At 42.2% G+C, this 18635-nt stretch overlaps 1 protein-coding gene across 1 annotated transcript; it reads right to left on the reverse strand.

Moving 5' to 3' along the window:
- Positions 1-552: 552 nt before the first annotated feature.
- MFAP3 (microfibril associated protein 3) lies at positions 553-15814 on the reverse strand. Its single transcript, XM_042450329.1, has 3 exons — positions 15674-15814; positions 8793-9206; positions 553-5837 (listed from the first exon to the last, which is right to left on the reverse strand). The coding sequence occupies exons 2-3, from the start codon at positions 9073-9075 to the stop codon at positions 5080-5082; spliced, it is 1041 nt and encodes a 346-aa protein (XP_042306263.1). The 5' UTR covers positions 9076-9206; positions 15674-15814; the 3' UTR covers positions 553-5079.
- Positions 15815-18635: the final 2821 nt, after the last annotated feature.

Below are 18635 nucleotides of genomic sequence, written 5' to 3' on the forward strand. Positions count from 1 at the left end.
ATCTAATAGACTAAATATCATATTATGAACACTGATTGATCTAAGTTAGACATGTTGTCTCACTTTCCCTTCAAGGAATTCTTTGTGAAACATATTTCAATTGGCCAAACATCTGCAGCCTATCCAGAAGTCAATGAATTGTTCTCTTATTCCCCTGTCCTTTCTTCTGCAGATGTATAGGCTTTCTGAGAGTCCATTCTCTATTTACTTTTTTGAAATCCATCATTTTCTGTCACAGGACAGAATTTCATGAAAAAGAAGAAAGGGACTTACATATGCTCAGCAAATCAAGACAAATGGCAATGGGCTATTTGTGTTGGAACACAATCTCACTGATTCTACAGCAAATTGTTTCTGGATCTGAGATGAATTGTTACAGATGGCCACAGAGCCTTAAATGCACATAAAAATATTATATGGGCTGACGCTCAAGTACCACACTTTCTCTGATCCCAGGAAAGGTCTGCTGGCAATGGTTAACGGCAATTGTTTAGTTATTGGATAGCTCATTTGTCTGCCATTTTCTGACAGGAAGAAATGTAAAACTGAAAACACAGTCAAGGCTTATGATAATGTATTTTATTCTGAAAAAAAGCACAGCACCTTATTTTTGTATGAAAGTATGAAAGCCTACACTATTACAGAAAACTAACATTACAAACACCAGCGTTATTTGACGTTTTAAACAGTAGTTCAGTTAAAGCAGATTTTTACTGATATCTAGGGAAGTCAGAGGCTACAGAAACTAGCTCAAAAAGTTGTGATTGACTGGCAACGTTAATTTAAAAAGAAAACAGGTGCCCATCTCTTGTGGGTGAAATGGATGGAATTATGTCCTTTTATCCGTTACAGAAATAGCAATGTTGATTTAAGTAATCTCACATCATCTTTTACTTAGCTGCATTGGATAACTGCAAACATCACCAATCTTTTTGAAGTACAGCAAATTAATAGTATTACAAGATTTTACACTAGCAGAAAACTATTCACGCTGCACAACACTTTAACCATGCTTTCACTTTTGTTAATTTATTTTTAACCTACACCTTGAATAGATACTGTGTGTTTCAATATCAGCTTTTGCTGCAATGACTGTACACAAGACAGCATTTAATATCTAATGCATGCCACAAATGCATATTATTTACAAAAGAATCTAGATGACATTAAAAAACATAACAGAACTTATCCTAGGAGCAAACACACATGGTCCACTGGAATTGGGGATTGTTACCAGACTCCAGAAGATGCCTGCATTTATTTCCTGGATTAATTCCTGTCCGAAAGTCTCTTCAATATATTACCAGTGTATTTTAGAAAGACATACCTGAATATACATTTTACATACACGAGAACAAAAACAGAAGGTGTTTAATTGTCCGGCTCAAATGTCATGCCTGGTTGCAATGTCATCTGATTATCTGATAGCCATTCAGTGGCTTTTCTATGGAAATGTTATTCAGTGGTATCTTAAGTCTGCTGGGTTGGTAGCACCATAAAAGAAACCAATGCTTCCTAGTTAAGTCTCAGTATTAACCACATAATACCACATTTTGCAGACACACAACCTGCAAGGTCCATAAGGACACTTAATGATAATCTAATGTGCTTTGGCCTACAGACCAACTCAGCAATCAGAGCTGTCACTATTGCTATGCCAAGCATTAAAAAGTTAACTGCCCTGAAGAATTTGCTACTGTATATTATAACTGAGGACATAAATTCATATAATTCAAAACATTCAAACTCTCTGTTTCTAATATTAGAGGAATCTATATTCTCAGAAAATATTAGGTGTCATTTTCTCTCAGTACAAGACTGAAAAGTGTGTGATTAAATATTGAAATAATTAACTCAATGAAGCTACTGATAAATATTTACTGTGCAAAATCAGCATGGTAGCATCCCCCACAATGCAGTCATACTACTCTGTTGCAGTTTTCTTCATCTAACAGATGCAGAATCCATTACAGGAATGAGATCCCTGAAATTATCCTGCTTGCGCTGCTGATCCATGATTTTAAAAAAATGTAAGTATATTTAGCTGCTAGGATCACCAAAATAACTTTCCCTCATTGAGTGCTACTAGATTAGTTAACACAAGTGAGTCTCCCTTATAAAAAATGCTTGGAGCCAGAATTGTTTTGGATTTTTTTTTAGATTTTTAAAGATTTTTTTGCAGTATCTTGGACATGGCCTCAAGTCTAAACATGAAATTCCTTTTTGTTTTGTACACACCTTATATGCACAATCTCAAAGTAAGTTTATACATAATATTTTTAATAATTTTGTGCATGAAACTAAATTTGAGAATACTGGACCATCAGAAAGCAAAAGTGTCACTATCTCAGCCATGCATGTGGACAATTTTTGAATTTGGAATATTTCAAATTTTGGAATCCTGGATAAGGGATACTCAACAGGTATGCATTTTCTATTTTTCTAACATAGTTTCTTTCTCAATGGCAGAGATACGAGGTGCATTGTAGGAAGAAAACTGCATAGAAAGTAGAAAAGCTATGTCCTGACATGGAGACTGTACCTGTTTGGAAAAAAAATCTGTGCGAGTAAGACATTATGCATGACCTTGGTCATGCATATCTTGAACTGGTACAGCAGTAGGCCATATGCTCCAAGTGGGAATCACAACAAGCAGTAATAGCGATTAGGAGGATGGATGACTGGAGAATTAGCCATAAGTTACCGTTTCTGTGTGTTTTACTGCCTGTAGTAGTTAAAGCAGAATGCAATATGTCAGGGTTAGAAGGTAGCAATCCTAGTTTCTGAGAAATATGCAGCACATAGTCTTATGGAAGTAGCTCTCTCCGCCATGTTATCACTATTTTTAATACCATCTCTATTTTATGTAAAATAGAGATACACTGTACATAAATTTCTTCATGCAAGCTACTATCAGCTGCATATTACTTACTCAAATTATCTGTTACACGGCAGGGTGTCACTGCCAAAGCCTCCAATCTCCGAGGTATCATTATGGTTGCTATTTGTCATCCACTTCTACTACTATAAATATAACATTAACTTGCTTGAAAACTGTGCTTATTCTCCTTCAGTGACTGGAGCTCATATGAGACTTCATAAATAAAATGGCATAGGAAGAATTGTGGGAAATTAAATGGTGCTCTTGCTGACATGCTGTTGAAGTTATGGCTTTGTTTTAGTAATCTGAAAAAAGTAATTTGCAGAGTACAGAAAAACCTTATATATATTAAATCTAAACTGAACATAAAATGCAAATAAAGTGATACACTTTGAACATGTACAATACAGCAGCACCAAACAGTAAAAGCAGGAGTCTACTTTGACTTACTAGCAGTCTTGGGAGTAACATCAAGTAGATACATTCATGTCATAAAATTGGTTTTACATTGCTCTAACCTTTGCCCATATGAAAGTACGGCTGTCGTGGGCTACATACAGACAGCGACATCCTTCTTAAGAATGAAATCAAGAGTGAATTTTGTAATCTTTTACCGAGGCCCTGTGCAGACCGACCTTAAAGGCCGTCTTGGGGGTAGAGTTGGGATGTGTAGCATCCACATGATGCATGCTCAGATTCCGCGCCAAGGGCAGCATGACGTTGTGCACCACTCAACTCAGTGCAATGGCACTCCTCTGGTGCTGCGTCCTCATGATGCAGCACTGAAGCAGCACTGTAAAGCCGCGGTGCTGCGGCTATCACACCCTTTGCAGAGCGCAAAAAGGAGCAACCTGCAAAGGCCAGATTGGGGCCACAGCATTCAATTGCCGTGGCCCTGATCTGGTTGTAAAAGGGGCGGCTGGAGGCCACCCCTTAGGGGCTGTCTGCACAGCACCAGAGCCAGCCCATTTACCAATTCTACTTGACATAAACTGGCCCAATTAGCACCACTGGAGACAGTTACTATACCACTACGTGACAGACTTGCATGCTGTCATATGCCAATAACATGCTGAATAGCGTTTAGTCTATATCGAGCAGAATGCAGTGGTACAACAGACTATACCATTTCAGCATGCAAAGTGGGAGAATCTAATTTTGGAAGAATCACTTATGTTAAAAAGATGTAGAATTCCCTATTGAGGGGCTAGACTGGCTCTCTCCTTTGTATTCTCCTGGTGGCAAATAAAGTGTCTTTGGGCCCATACAGACAGGCCAAAATAAAGCTGCTTTGGGTCACTTTGGACATATGCTGTTTAAATGACACATGCATCTTAAGAAGCCAGAAGCCACACCAAAGCTGTGTTCCAGTCCTTAGATGCAGCTGGGAAAATTATATTTCTGTCTTTTCGGTGTATGAGTTTGCTATAGACACCTTGAGATCAGAACTCTCATTTAAGCTGCCATTGTCTTTGTCACAACAGTGCTGATGGCCACAGAGCACTCTGGCATTTCAGCACTGTAAATCTAGAGGAAATAGAATACTTATAATGCTGGTAGGTTGAGGTTTACATGAAAAATGAAAAAAAGGCCCTCTGTTGAACTACTTGGCAGCATGTTTAAATAACCAGCTTGTGGCTGCAATTCTCCATTTTCCATTTTGTAGTTCAAGGATTGCATTAGTCTACATTCTATGGAAAACTGACAGCTCTTGTTATTTTCTCTCTTACTGACATAGTTTTAAAATTATTAATCCCATACTCTTCCTATAGCCTTTATTATAATTTATCATACATCTTACAAGTTCAGATACGCTGAAATCTTCTTTGGCCTTGCAAATGCCAGCAAACACCATGAATTCATCACGGCTTCCCTGTAGATGTGACAAAAACAGTTCATGTCAGTGTACTCTTTTTGTTTTTAAGTATCACCAACTGGAAGAGGGTTTCACTTCTGTAAAATACTTCTAATAGTATAATCTAATCCCTGCTAAAAGAGCTTCATCTAAGAGTTTTCAAAATGGATAGTGAACTCTGATATATACAAAGAAAAAAAATCCATGTTTGCTGTTTGGGCACCTTATAGTCCCTTGAGGAGTTAAAAACAGAGTTTTGTGCATTTGTGACTACAGTTGCATTTTTGCTTTTCCATGTCCCTCAGCTGGAACAAAATCTGACGCTGCCTTTATTCCTGGTGCTTTATTTAAATTCAGTGGATGCATCATCTTCAGAAGGTATGGAAGGGATGCTGTCACGGGAAACAGTGTCAATGCTCTGGACTTCTGACTGAAGGTGGACAGATACCTCAACAGCTATTTCTTTGCCATGGTCATTCACAGAACCATCATCCGAATCCCCTGCTGGTGAATTGCTCCGCTTGATTTCCGGGTTTAAGGGATAGAGTCTCTCTTGGGCATCAAGGGCCTGGGTCTGTTTTACTCCCTCTCCCACTTCATCAGGGTCATCGATGTGCACTGCTTCAAAGATCTCTTCCATGAAGGCCCTACAGTTAAGGATCAGTGGTGGAAGAGGGATACTTCGAGCAAGCTCTTCAATATACCGAGCAAACTCCATTGTCTTAAATTGTGTTACTTTGGCCAGCTCTAGTGTTTTGGCAGAAGTAATGATAGGAATCCGTTTGGCTATTTCAAAAGCCTTCTGCAATTTCTCAGCACCTTCTGTTCTGAAGAACTCATTGATGGCCTTCTCTGTCTTGCGGAGGTGACTGCTCATCATGCACAAACGTGTTATATTTAAGATCATAATAATAGTAAAGGCAACCAGGCAGACAATCATGTAGTAAATGCCCATGTCCCCAGAGGTAGAGACCACTCTGAGGGTGAGAGAGTAATAAGACGTGCCATTTCCATTAGTGGCAACACACGTGTAACGTCCCCTGTCACCAAAAGTTACACTAGTGATATTAAGGGCACTGTCAGAGGTCAACCATCTTCCACCTAAAGACACAAATACAAAAGAGATTTCAATGTAACAGTTGCAATTTATGCTGACTTTACTGTAACTCATGAAGGCAAGACGGAAAGATTTCTCTGTGACAGTCTCTTTGTGCAACTCCCTTCCGAAGGATCTGCGTTTGGTCCTCTCTTTAAAGCCTGTTTTTAAATGGGCTTTGAAAACCTTTTCATTTTAATTTAATTCATGATGCTAGTTTGGAGTTTTAAAACTTATATTTTTCTGTATTCATTGCTGATCTGGACCAGACTGGTTTAATGGTGCTATCTTCAATTAACTTATTTTGTATGTTTATTATGAGCCACTCTGCAGAGGCTATTGTCCTGGGAAGCAGGATATAAATTCTTTAACTGTACAGTACTGATAAACAGAAGGATGATGATGATGATGATGATGATAAATTTTATTTTTTCCCCATCTCTTCTCAATGGCCTTCCACATGAAAATACAAAATACAATTAAAAACACATAAACATGAAATGTTATTATCATATAACTGGACCTATTAGAAGTACATAGACAAACATTTTCACCAGTATTTACATTTGCTCTTTTTGATACACTGGAACAAAAGTAAATCACATGAAGAAATTGGCCGAAAATTACTATGTATTCCCCCCTCCCACTGGAATGATACTATTTATATTTTTGCTGTTTATCCTTCTGAAAATATTGGCCGTTTCTGAATATATTTATAAATAAATATTTTGTACACAACAACAGAATAACATATAAATGTGTATATTAAATTTTTTTTGAAGGAATATACAAAAGGAGGATACTTGGAGATAATAGTACAGTAGGCTCTTTGCATCTGCTGGGGTTGGTTCCAGAACTCCCTGTGGACACCAAAATCCGTGGATGCTCAGGCCCCATTAAACACAATGGCACAGTGAAATGGTGCCCCTTATTTAAAATGGCAAAATCAAGGCTTGCTTTTTTAAAAAAAATTGTGTGAATATTTTTGAATTGTGCTTGATTGAATCTGTGAATACAGATTCTGTGGATATGGAGGGCTGACTGTTGGTGTATAATAAATCTGTATACATAATACAGTATTCAGTGAATAGCCAGAAGTACATTATGTCTGTATTCCTTAAGAGATACAGTAGATAATGCCTGGAACTCAGCTTTCAGCTGGAAAGGGTTTTTCTTTCTTTCTTTGCTTCTGCTTTCTCCATGAGTTCTGTCCATGTGACAGAAACCTAAATTTTAAAGAGTAAAAATAACTAGAACAGGTCTCCCGCTTTGATCAGGGTTACCGTTACATTATTCTCTGGAGAAAGAACACCGTGGCTGTAAAGCTTTCTGTCTTGCAAACCTGACTGAACAGTGAAGTGATATAATGGCTGTCTTTCCCAAGAAATTTAAAAATGGTCTATTCTTGACAATAGCAAGATACAAAACGCATGTTGCTATAATGGTTACCTCTCTCAGTCTTAAATGGCTGGGAAAGACATTCACAGAAGTTCTGAAATGTGCTTTTCAACCCAGAAAAAGAAAGGCACAAATTTCAGTTAGACTGAAGGGGGTGGCAGAGAAGCCAATGGATCCCCCCTGTTTCTCTCCACACTTTTTGCACTTTGCTTGTTCGCCTAATGCCAATTAAAACTTTCTAGGATTGTATTCACTCAGATGTTCTTACCAGCAGTAACTAGTTTATTTTCTTATACTACGTCTGAAGATCAGTTTGGGTTGCTGAGGTGAACCATGGTCCCTGAGAAAAATCAAGCAATTATCATGTGAATTAAAATAGCAGTGAATGAGAACAGTCTGCTGTAAGAGGAGCATATAAGAATACTAAAAGGCCATTTCTGTATGTTAAGATTGGGCAACAGGTGGCCACTCAGGTCATGTGTGCCTTCTCTCCTCTTTTGCAGCTTCTGCCAATTTTTTAATCCCCCCAAAGGCAATATTCCTTTAAAAAAAAGGAAAGAAAGAAAAAAGCACAGGCTCCTCCACACACCTGTCTACTGAACTTATCACTGGATATGTACTTCCAGATTCATTTTTGGGGAGTGGTGGAGCCCAAGGTGGAAAACCAGCTTGCCCAACCCCACTTGCTGTACATAATAGTCTATTTGGCCTATGCTTCTTTGTCTATCCTAGGCATGGAGAAGAAGGTATGGCCCATTTGCCATGTGTGCCCCCCAGTTCCATCATCATCATCATCATCATCATCATCATCATCATCATCATCATCTTAGTTGACCCTAATTTCCCCCTAGATATTTTGTGGGGAGGGGGCAAATCTACTACTGCCTAGCAGTTATCTTAGGTCCAAAGCACAATGCAGGAATAATCCACTTTTAGACCACTTTAACTGCCCTGGCGTAGGGCTCAGGGAATCATGGGAATTGTAGTTTTGTGAGACATTTAGTGTTCTCTATCTGAGAGCTCTGGTGCCACAATAAACTCTAATTCCCAGGATTCCCTATCACTGAGCCATGTGTTTAAGGTGGTCTCAAACTGGATTATTTCTGCAGTGCGTTTTGGACCTAACAGGAAGGGATCAGGAAGTTGAGTTGTTGGGAAAAGGGTCCCAAGAGGGCCAACCATGTGGTATAATTTCTCCAAGGGTGTATTTTTTTTTGGGGGGGGGGGGCAATTTGGAGGCAAAAAAATTAAAAAGTATTGGGGGGTATGACTTCAAATACCCCAGGAGGTCAATGTGGTCCCCTAATCCCTAAAAGCTGCCCACCTGTGCTCTAACCAATGGAATACAGGATTTCTACAATGTTCTTGTTGAAGGCAAAATCCAGTATTATAATTTGAAATAGATTTGCATTACATTTTAACATGGATACATTTAAGCAATAGGGTGACATACCCAGGGACACTGGATTCCTGTTCATGCTTTCAAGAGAATGTGACATAGAAGTGATCACTATACAATTCACTAGGTTTGCTACAGTATTAGTCTAATGAGTGTCACTTACCTCCTCCATCAGGTTCCAGCAGATGCCATTTTGAATTATACCAAAAGACAGTGTCATGTTGGCTAATGTTCAGCTTACATTCAAGGAAAGCCCAGTTACCCTCCTTTACTATGATATCCTGAGGTTCTGCTGATCTTGTCAAGACTTGTAAGATGGGCAGCAGTGATGTGTTGAGAGTCAGGGACCTTGACCCAGATGCAACTGTCAGGTTGGGGGCCACATTTTCTAGTGCAAAGACACTAGTATTAAGAAAGAGAGTCAACAGGCAGCAACTGAGCTTCATGGAAGCTTATAATGCAGTCTTCCTCTCACTGAATTGTACAGCTGAGGTAAGCTGACAGAACAGTCTGTGTTTTGCGGGTCACCATGAAAGATCTTGACTGATGATTTAAAACAAATCAATGGAAAATCCGACTGAAATAAAAAGATAAACATTATTAAAATTTATTATTTTTAAATTACAATATTCAATACTCTTGAGTTATATACTCAAGGGCCTCCTGACTGAAATTATGTGACATGTCAGCCATCTGGATCTGAAACGAATTAGCAAAACAGCTCCTAGCATACTCACAAGTGAATACTCACAAGCCAGTCTATGCATTAGCAATGGGACAGTGGTCATCTCATGTTTCTTTTCTACTTCTTTTCTCAAGCTGGTGGAACCCACTAGCATCACATCCCAATGGCTCTTCTGCAAATGGGATTGAAATCCAACAGAAGGTCCTACTGGAACCTTTCTTCTCCAATCCCCAATGACACTTTTCACACTGTTACAGAGGACAAAGGGATCTTGTAGCATTTTTAAGTATAACTATGGCCTGATACAGACAGGCCAAAATAAAGCTTCTTCGAGTCATTTTGGAGGTATGCTGTTTAAATGATACGTGTATCCTAAGAGTCCAGAAGCCGCACCAAAACCACGCTCAAGTCCTAAGGACTGGAGTGCAGCTTTGGTGCAGCTTCCAGACTCTTAGGACACATGCATCATTAAAACACCATCCCTCCAAAGTGACCTGAAGCAGCTTTATTTTGGTCTGTCTGTATAGGGCCTAAGAGACAGGAGTTTGTAGCATATGCTTTCGAATACTGGGTCTACTTCATTAGATGCCAGTAGGTCCAGTCTATGAAAGTTTATGCTAAAGATTGAGCCTCTGCTATCCTGAATCCAAATTACTCCAAAAACCAAAACTTTTTTCACGGGTGCCTGAGATACTAATACCTTTCTGATAGTGCAATGTACACAAACTTTGTTTCATGTACAATATTACAAATAATGTATAAAGTTATCTTTAGGCTATGCGTATAAGGTGTATATGAAATTCAAATGAATTTTGTGTTTAGACTTGAATACCATCTCCAAGGACGTTATCGCATGTGTCAAAAATGGAACTTTGAAGTGGGGCCAATGCAGGGTCATCCAGGGTTTAGGGACAAATTCGCAGCTGCTTTTCACATGATGCTGCATGCAATCAGAAGAGAATCTAGGGTGACTGTGAGATCAATCAGGAAATAAGTAAATTTGCAAAACTACTAAATTTACATGCCCATTTTGCCTGCGCACTGACTCCCTTCATGTCATGCCAGCCATGTGGAAAGCAAGCCTCAAATGACTTCCTTTCCCCTTCCCTTCGTTCGCCTTCCCGTGCCAAAGAGGGAAAATCCTCTCATCTTGTAAAGGGATATATACACACACACACTCCCCTCTTTGGTCTCCCCGGCTGCTTCCTTCACTAATTAAGGGAATAGCTACTGCTGGAAGAAGGCAGAGAGAGGGCATTTTGGAAGTCATCCTCGACAGGAGGAAGCAATGGAGGACATGCCCAGGAAAAGGAGAGCCTGGAATCAGGCAGGCTTATGGACCCTGTGTGTGTGTGTGTGTGTGTGTGTGTTTTTGTAGTTTGCAAAGCGATACACCTTTTGGAGCTTCTGTGGCAAGGGGGATTCCCCCTCCCATATCCCCTCCCCTCCCTGGAGCATGTTGGGGGGGCACTTGTGGAAATGACAGTTTTGAGCATGCTCAGAAAAGGTATTTCTACGCTGTCAATGGGATTTGTTTATCTCTTTTTGATAGCCAAATCCACATTGGGCCCACTTTAATGTGCTTTTAACCCCTTGTTGTGCTCTGTGTGTGATAACCAACAGCAAATGGGCTTGCTCTTCTGGGATGCCACCACTTTAATCATTTTTGGGATGGAACCATATAGGACCTACGTGTGCTAACATCCCAAGATACCTCATTGTGTATGCATGTGCAAATACAGATATTCCAAAATCCAATACGGGAGACTCAACCTGTATGAACGTGTTTCACCTAGGCAGCATCTGCACTGCAGAAACAATCCAGTTTGACACCACTTTAATTGCCATGGCTCAATGGTATGGAATTCTGGGAATTGTAGTTCTGTAGGACAGTTAGCCTCCAATGTCAGAGAGCTCTGGTGCCAAAACAAACTACAAATTCCAAGATTCCATAGCACTGAGCCAACACAGTTAAAGTGGTGTCAAACTGGATTATTTCTGCAATGTGGATGCAGCCCCTGTTCATCTTAAAAACCCTACAAGATCCTTTTGCATACTGATGTTGACTACCATCACTATGCCATTGAATAGTTACAGAGAGTTCTCCATCCTGTTCTGCTAGTTGCAGGAGGCTGCAGAACCAGCCAAAAATGGCAGTGCCTTATAAGGAGAGTTCTACTAACAGGCACTTTGAATCTAAGCTCACAGGAACTCAGTATCTAAGAAAAGCAGTTGCTCAAATCACTTTCATTATTCTTCCCCCTTCTATGCCACATGTGAACAAACCTATGAATTGGTCTCCAGATTTTTGTTGTTGTTGCGTGTCTTCCAGTCATTTCTAACCTATGACAACTCTATCATAGCTTTTCTTGGCATGATTTGTTCAAAGGAGGTTTGCCATTGCCTTTCCATGCTGAGAGCATGTGACTTGCTCAAGGTCAACCAGTGGGTTTTATGGCTGAGCAGGGAACTGAACTCCAGAGTCATAATCGAGCAACAAGAGTCGTAATCAAACCACTGTGCCATGCTGGCTCTCACTGTAGGTGCTGTACTCACAATTTTTTAAAACCAAATTCAAAGATATGCCAGGGCAACTAAAGAAATATGATGTTGTGGGGTAGTAAGAATAATGCATTGTTGAGGAAACATTTCAAAGGAGTTATCTCAAGGGGAAAAAACAAAGTTAAAATGTTAACATGTGAATAGATTTCAAAGGTCATCAGACCCCAGCTTGCAGATACAACCAGCCAGATGTCTATTTTCGGCCCATTACAGACAGGCAAAATGTGGCGTGGCGGTGGTGGTACTAGGGTTAGGGAGCGCGCACCATTCAGACACTCCCTAACCCTAGTACATACTCCGTATGTCAAAATGGCAGCGCCCTGTACACACGGGCGCCGCCATTTTGACGCAACGGACGCTTAGAGTCCGCACTTGTGATGTCACAAGTGCGCCATTTGCGCACTCGGACTTTGCCAGCGTGGCAAAAAAAGAACCCACTTTTTGCAGGTTCTTTTCCCGCTGGCGGAAAAGGAGGCAGCGGCAGACCGCCCTTTTTGGGCAGTCTGTATTCCGCCTTCAACATATTTCATTATCAAGCCTAATATCGACAGTTAGTGTAGAGTGTAGCATGTTTAAATATATACTCCCTTATTTGCACTCATAAAATTGCACCTCCATAAAATGGTAGGACACTTTGTTAAACTGAGCTCTTAATGCATTTATGCATTTTTTCCGCCCAACCCCATTTCTTTATTTTCCTCAGTAATTCAGAGTACAGAATACTTAATCTTATGTTTCAACTGTACAGAAGCTCCGACCTGCAACTTTTTCATTAAGCCCACAATTGAGTACTGTTGCATGAAATTCATGTATGTCTCTAAACTACATAAAAATATACCAGGATTTCCCTCTTTAAAAACCCTTGCTTTATGTGGCATGTGGGTTATTTTCTGATGCCACTGGGAACTTCAATGCACTGAGGTGCTTAGGATTAATATTCCCATTGAGAATTCCAACATCCTCTGGGCAGAAGTCAGTTTGAATTACCGTGAATGGCTGTTTTAACATAGTATGGTTTACCAAAAATGGGGTTATTATAGGTCTATTTCTGTGTGCATTCTGTAAGTAAAAAGTATGATGCTTTAAACTATATTTTATTTTTTAAAAACATGTTATGCAGCCCTAAGACCTTTCTCCCTTTTTGGGTCCTAAACTTTTCCCAAAGCATCTTGAACTCTGAAAACTGAAAAGTTTCTTATGAAATATATATGATGTGCTTAGTTAATGTCTAGCATTCCTTCAAGAATGTTAGGCAAGAACTATAAACAGTATTGCCATGCTTATGAAGAAAAGGATAACATGTTGTATACCTGCACTAATATGTTTTATCAATATCAAATGAATGTCATAAAACAAGAGTCAGCATCTAGAATCTAATACAGCCTAACACAAAACTACTGAAATCAACAAACTTAAGTAATTTAGTCCCCTTATATTTGCTTAATAAACCGTCCTGTCTAGAAACACACAATCAACTGACCTATTTAGAAACACTTATATCGTACTTACTCATTTTAATATTCAAAACGCAGAGCACTGCGCTAGATAATTAATCACCAGAAATGATGAATAAAAGCCCTCATAATTATGCTCTTTTACAGCCCAATTCTACAATCCCTGGAAGGGAATCCAAGGAGCCAGCAATGCTACTGGTTTCATTATGGGCTGACCCTAAAACCAAGCCTGCCATTTACAACTGGAAAATATTCAGATCTATTCTTCTTCTAAAACTTTGGATAATAAGCCACATCATGGCACATGCTCCCTAGTATCTTGTACAGTTTACACAAAGCACAATAATTGCTGTGGCATGCCACTGGACTTTGTCATCACACCCTTCAGTCTTTATTGACTAAGCTGTTTATCATATCTTCTCTATTGCAAAACCAGAGATCTTTCACTGCTCTGTTTTCATTTTTATTATATAAAACAGCTGTAGCTGGCAAGACACAAGCAAGACAGGCCACGATCCTACACACTTTTAGGGACGTAGCATTAATACATGCCGGTGTAGGTACTCTGATTCCATAGTGTGTAAACAAGTGTGACGCAAGTGCCATGGTCTTAGTCCACCCATTGCCCGGCAGCTGATTAACCCCACCTACCATGTCAAAAGTGTGCAAGAGAGTTGTGTGTACACTTGCAGAACGACTGGCTGCACTAGAGACCATGCCGACACACTCTTTGAGAAACCGCAACCACTTGATAGCAACAATTCTTATGCCATGATAGCACACCAAGAAGATCCTGGCCATTTTACACAAAACCATGGATATCGTACAGTCGCTATTATGAGTGAACATTCACAAAGGTTCAACTTATTATATTCATTGAACAACGTAAAGACTAACCCCGCAGAAACACACAATCCTGAGCATATGTATCCAACAGGAAATCATATGCCACGTTTTGGTTTGTCATGTTAAAAGGTAATATTCTCTTAATTTTATGTAGCGCAACATCATCAGAGCAAGCAAAACAGAAGGAAACACATGATAATAATATCAACAGATTTAAAAAGCCTACATTATTACTGCATAAACAGACACACTTTGGGTGAGATCTGGCCTCGTTTATTTCATTTATTGGCTGATTGGTGAAACTGTTGAATTATGTTTTATACACACGACTATTATAACAGTTGAGAAGCGCTGCCCGCAATTTCCTACATTCAGAGAAGACCTGTTCCAGATTTCCCAATGAACACCCCATCAACCTCAGAGACGCTTAGGGCAGCATGGGCTGCCTCTTCCCTTCCTCTTTCTCTAGCAATAAAAGCTCCATAGGAATCACTGGAGAGTTTGTTTGTGATTTGTTCATTTTAAGAAGGTCCTGTACCATGTTTTTGAAAGGCCTGAGTACCCTGAGGCCCCAGATGCTGTTTCATTTTGGAAGCTTAGCAGCCCTGGCTGGGACCTGGATGGGAGGCCATCAAAAAACAACGGGTGCTGCAGCCGGTATTTCAGGGAAAGGCAACATCAGCCCTGTAAAGTCCATGGGGTGGCTGTATGTCATCTTGAAGGCACTCACACTCAGACACATCAAGATTCAGGACCGCTTTTTGAACCGAGGGAGAGTTCTGTGAAGAGATGCCCTACATAAGCCTAGGAACTGGGGTCTGTCCACTCTGCTTTCTTTGCATGGTTCTCTGAGGAGGGTTTTAAATATGCTTGCCTATGCAGTGCCAGGATGCTGGGCAACCGATGTCATGGTAGGCCTGGGGCTCCCCCTGGGGCTCCCCCTGGGGCACTGTGGGAGCCCCCTTGCTTTGGTGGGGAGGGGCCTGAGGGCGCTGGCAGGCTGCTAAACGGACCCTCAGGCGCCAGTGCCCTCACGACTTCCCGCCAGGAGTGCTTGGTGTTTGAGGCAGTCTTACAATCAAATAGCGTAAGCTCTGAAGGGCGCCTGGCTGAGCGGACCCTGAGCCCCTGGCTGGGACCACCGAGCTCAGCGCCTGCAGCCCTGGCCTTCGACCCCTGCGCCCCAGGGCTCCTCTGGACAGGACCAAATACTCCTACATTAGACATTATAGATTATGAAGTGACTGACTTCTTAGTCTTTATCATTGTATTGCTACATTTGTTCTGTATTCCGCCTTGCTTCCCTCGCGGAAAGGCGGAATAACACCATCCACAGCAGCGAAGCCAGAGCGACTTCTCAGGCTGCGACGTCACCAGCGTGACGTCACGACTCACGGCCGCTTCCTAAACCGTCGCTCTGCCCCCCCCCCCTTCCTTCCTTCTGAACCTCCTCCGCCAAGGAGCCTCGCGCCCGCGCTCTAGCGCCAGCATTTTTACCTCGCCGTCCTTCTTGCGGACCCTTCGGGAAGAGAGACAACCACCCCTGCTGCTTACTCTCTCGGCGCACCCAACCTTTAGCGCTTCGATTTCTCTTCTGCGCAGGCTCAAAACAAGGAAGAGAGAGCGAGGGAGAGGGATCGTCACTTCCGCCACGGAGCGTCCTCCTTCCGGCCCGGAGCCGCTCTTTCCCGCGATCTCTATGGCTTGGAGGTGCGCTATGTCGTGGCGGTGAGGAAGAGGCTTCCTGCGGGACCCCTTCGCAGGTAAGATGGCTCCCTCTTTCTGGCCGGTGCTTCTGGTCCCTGAGGCTGAGCCACATCACCTTCGTCGGCAAGGAATCCTCCTCGGAGGCGGCTCTGGCCCTTCCTTCCCCTGACTTGGCGGCCTCCCGTCCGAGTCCCGATCGGAGGGGATCCGGCGCCTTGGAGGGCGCTGTGTTGCTCCTGGTGCAGCTGCTCCGCACCGCCTTCCAGTCCAGCCCTGGCCCCGTGGGTCAAGACACACTGCGGAGATAGACCAGTTCCAGGCCGCCTTAACCGCCCTGGCTCAGTGCTAGGGAGTCCTGGGAACCGGAGCTTCGTCAGTCACTTGGCCTTCTCTGCCAGAGAGAGAGAGAGAGAGAGAGAGAGAGAGAGAGCGAGCGCTGGTGCCACAATAAACTACACTTCCCAGGATTCCCAGGCAGCTGAAGCAGCCTTAAGATGGGTATCCCTGCAGTGTGCTTGGGACTCCCCTCCCTCCCTGCCTGCCTGTCCCCCCGTGCCCTGCTCTGGCAGACTGGCTCCCTGGCTGAGTCCCTCTCCAGCCCCCTCCGCCTTGCCTTCTTCCTGGCTGCCTGCTCTTCTGCCAGAAAAGCTTTGGGATCAGCTGGCAGATCGTTAATGAGAGAGACCTGGGGGTTTCTTCTAGAAGAAGACGTTTCGCCAGCATCTCTGGCCTCTTCAGAGAACGCTGGCATGGAAGAGAGTGGGGTGTGTATATATATATTGTGTGGCCCTGGGTTGTGAGGAGCGGCTTCCATGTTAACCTGTGTGCTGTTCTGCTGCTGAATGGCAAGGCCTCAGGGTGGGAGGATGCGCAAGGAGGCTTAGTGTCTGCTTAACTGGTGGCCCATCATTGTCTGCTGGGGAAAATTAGACAGGTCCCTGCCCTCAGGTTCACAGTCTAAAGGAAGACATGCTTCATGTCTTCTTACAATGCGCCCAAAGTATGACAGCCTTAATCCAGTCGTTTTGGCTTCCAGGGAGAGTTCGTTTTTGATCTGTTATAGGACCTGTTTCTTTGTTGTTTCTGGCTGCCCACAATATCCTCAGCGCCTTCTCCAGCCCCATCTCAGGTGAGTCCATTTCCTTCTCATCCCAGCTCATTGCCCCACTCTCACATCCGTATATGTCGGTGGGGAATAGGATGCCTTGCACAGTTCTAACTCTAGTGCTCAGTTGCGTATCTTGACACTTTGGGATCTTGTCCACTTCTTCCATAGCCGTTCTTCCAGTGAGTCTTTCCTTTTTGTGACGTGACCGAAGTGTGACAGCCTCAATCTTATCTTCTTGGCTTCCAGGGAGATGTCAGGCTTGATCTGCTCTAGGGCCCATTTGTTTGTCTCTTCTCCAGCACCACAACTCAGAACGCATTGGTTTTCTTCCTATCAGTTTTCTTCACTGTCCAGGTCTCACAGCCGCACAGGGTGACTGGGAATAGCATAGCTTGGATGATACTGTACTCATTTTAGTTTCCTTGTAGACTTGAGGAAGTAGACAGAAGTATACAAAAGCTTGTGCTTCCACCTTCTGTCTTTCAGTTAGTCTCAAAGATCCCTTTGCACACTGATTTTGCCAGACTAACACAGTTATGCCTTTGAATTCTGCTGCCATAACACATCTGTACGTTTTAGCATCTTGCCTAGTTCTTTCATGGCTGCCCTTCCCATTCCTGGCCTCTTACTTATTTCTGGATTGCTTCTGCTACTCTAAGTATATGTTTGCTGCACTGCTTTGTTATATGATAGTTGTTTCTTTGCCATCAGCCTCCTCTAAAATCAAAATGCGTGCCAAGGGATATGTGCCAGGTTTTCCTCCTTAGGGTGAGAAGCCACTCCCTTTGGGTTTTCCCCTAGTGCCCTGCCTAGGCGCCTGCCAGGCTGGCCCAACTCCAGTGCATTGAGCATCTTGGAAAGAAATGGAGGTGGTGGTTATATAGAGCAAGCTCCTTTCTTCCTGCTCTCTGGCCATGTTCTGTAAAAAGTGGGCAACGTTCGCTATTAAAGGAAAAGCAAAGGCGTGTGTCTCTGTCAGCCATAATCCATCTTAGCCTGATAGGAATCAAGATCATTGTGTGTCTTCCTTCCCATACGTGACTTTAGTATACTAAATTAGCATTTATGTATGTTCTGAACTACTTGAGATGCTGCTGCTTTCTCTCATTTAGACCCACTCAATCTTTAAGGTCATTGATGAGGTCATCCTGAAGGTGCCACATCTCCCTGAGCTCTGCTTTGCAATTGTTATGAGCAAAACAATTGGGTGTGCAATGTGCCTTCAAGTTATTTCTGGCTTTTGGCCACCCTAAGGTGACCCTATCATGGGGTTTTCTTAAGAAGATTTGTTCAGAGGAGGTTTGTCATTACCATCCCCTGAGGCTGAGAGAGTGTGACTTGCCCAAGGTCATCAATTGGGTTTAATGGCTGAGCAGGAATCAAACCTTGGTCTCCAGAGTTGTAGTCCAATGCTCAAACAACTACAGCATGCTGAAGCATGGCTACATTGTGAATACTCTTCACTAGGTAGATATTCAGCATGCTTCAACTACCAGTGTTTTTTTAGTTCTAGAAGTACTTTATAAGCCATCCGTTTAGACCAGCCTGCCATCTATTTTACATGGATAATGTAAATAATACTTTGAATTTTATGTTTATTGTATTTATTATTGTAATGTACGCCTTTGAAGTTTTCTGATCAAA

The sequence above is a fragment of the Sceloporus undulatus genome, chromosome 2, assembly GCF_019175285.1.
Source record: "Sceloporus undulatus isolate JIND9_A2432 ecotype Alabama chromosome 2, SceUnd_v1.1, whole genome shotgun sequence".
In the NCBI taxonomy this organism is placed as follows: domain Eukaryota; kingdom Metazoa; phylum Chordata; class Lepidosauria; order Squamata; family Phrynosomatidae; genus Sceloporus; species Sceloporus undulatus.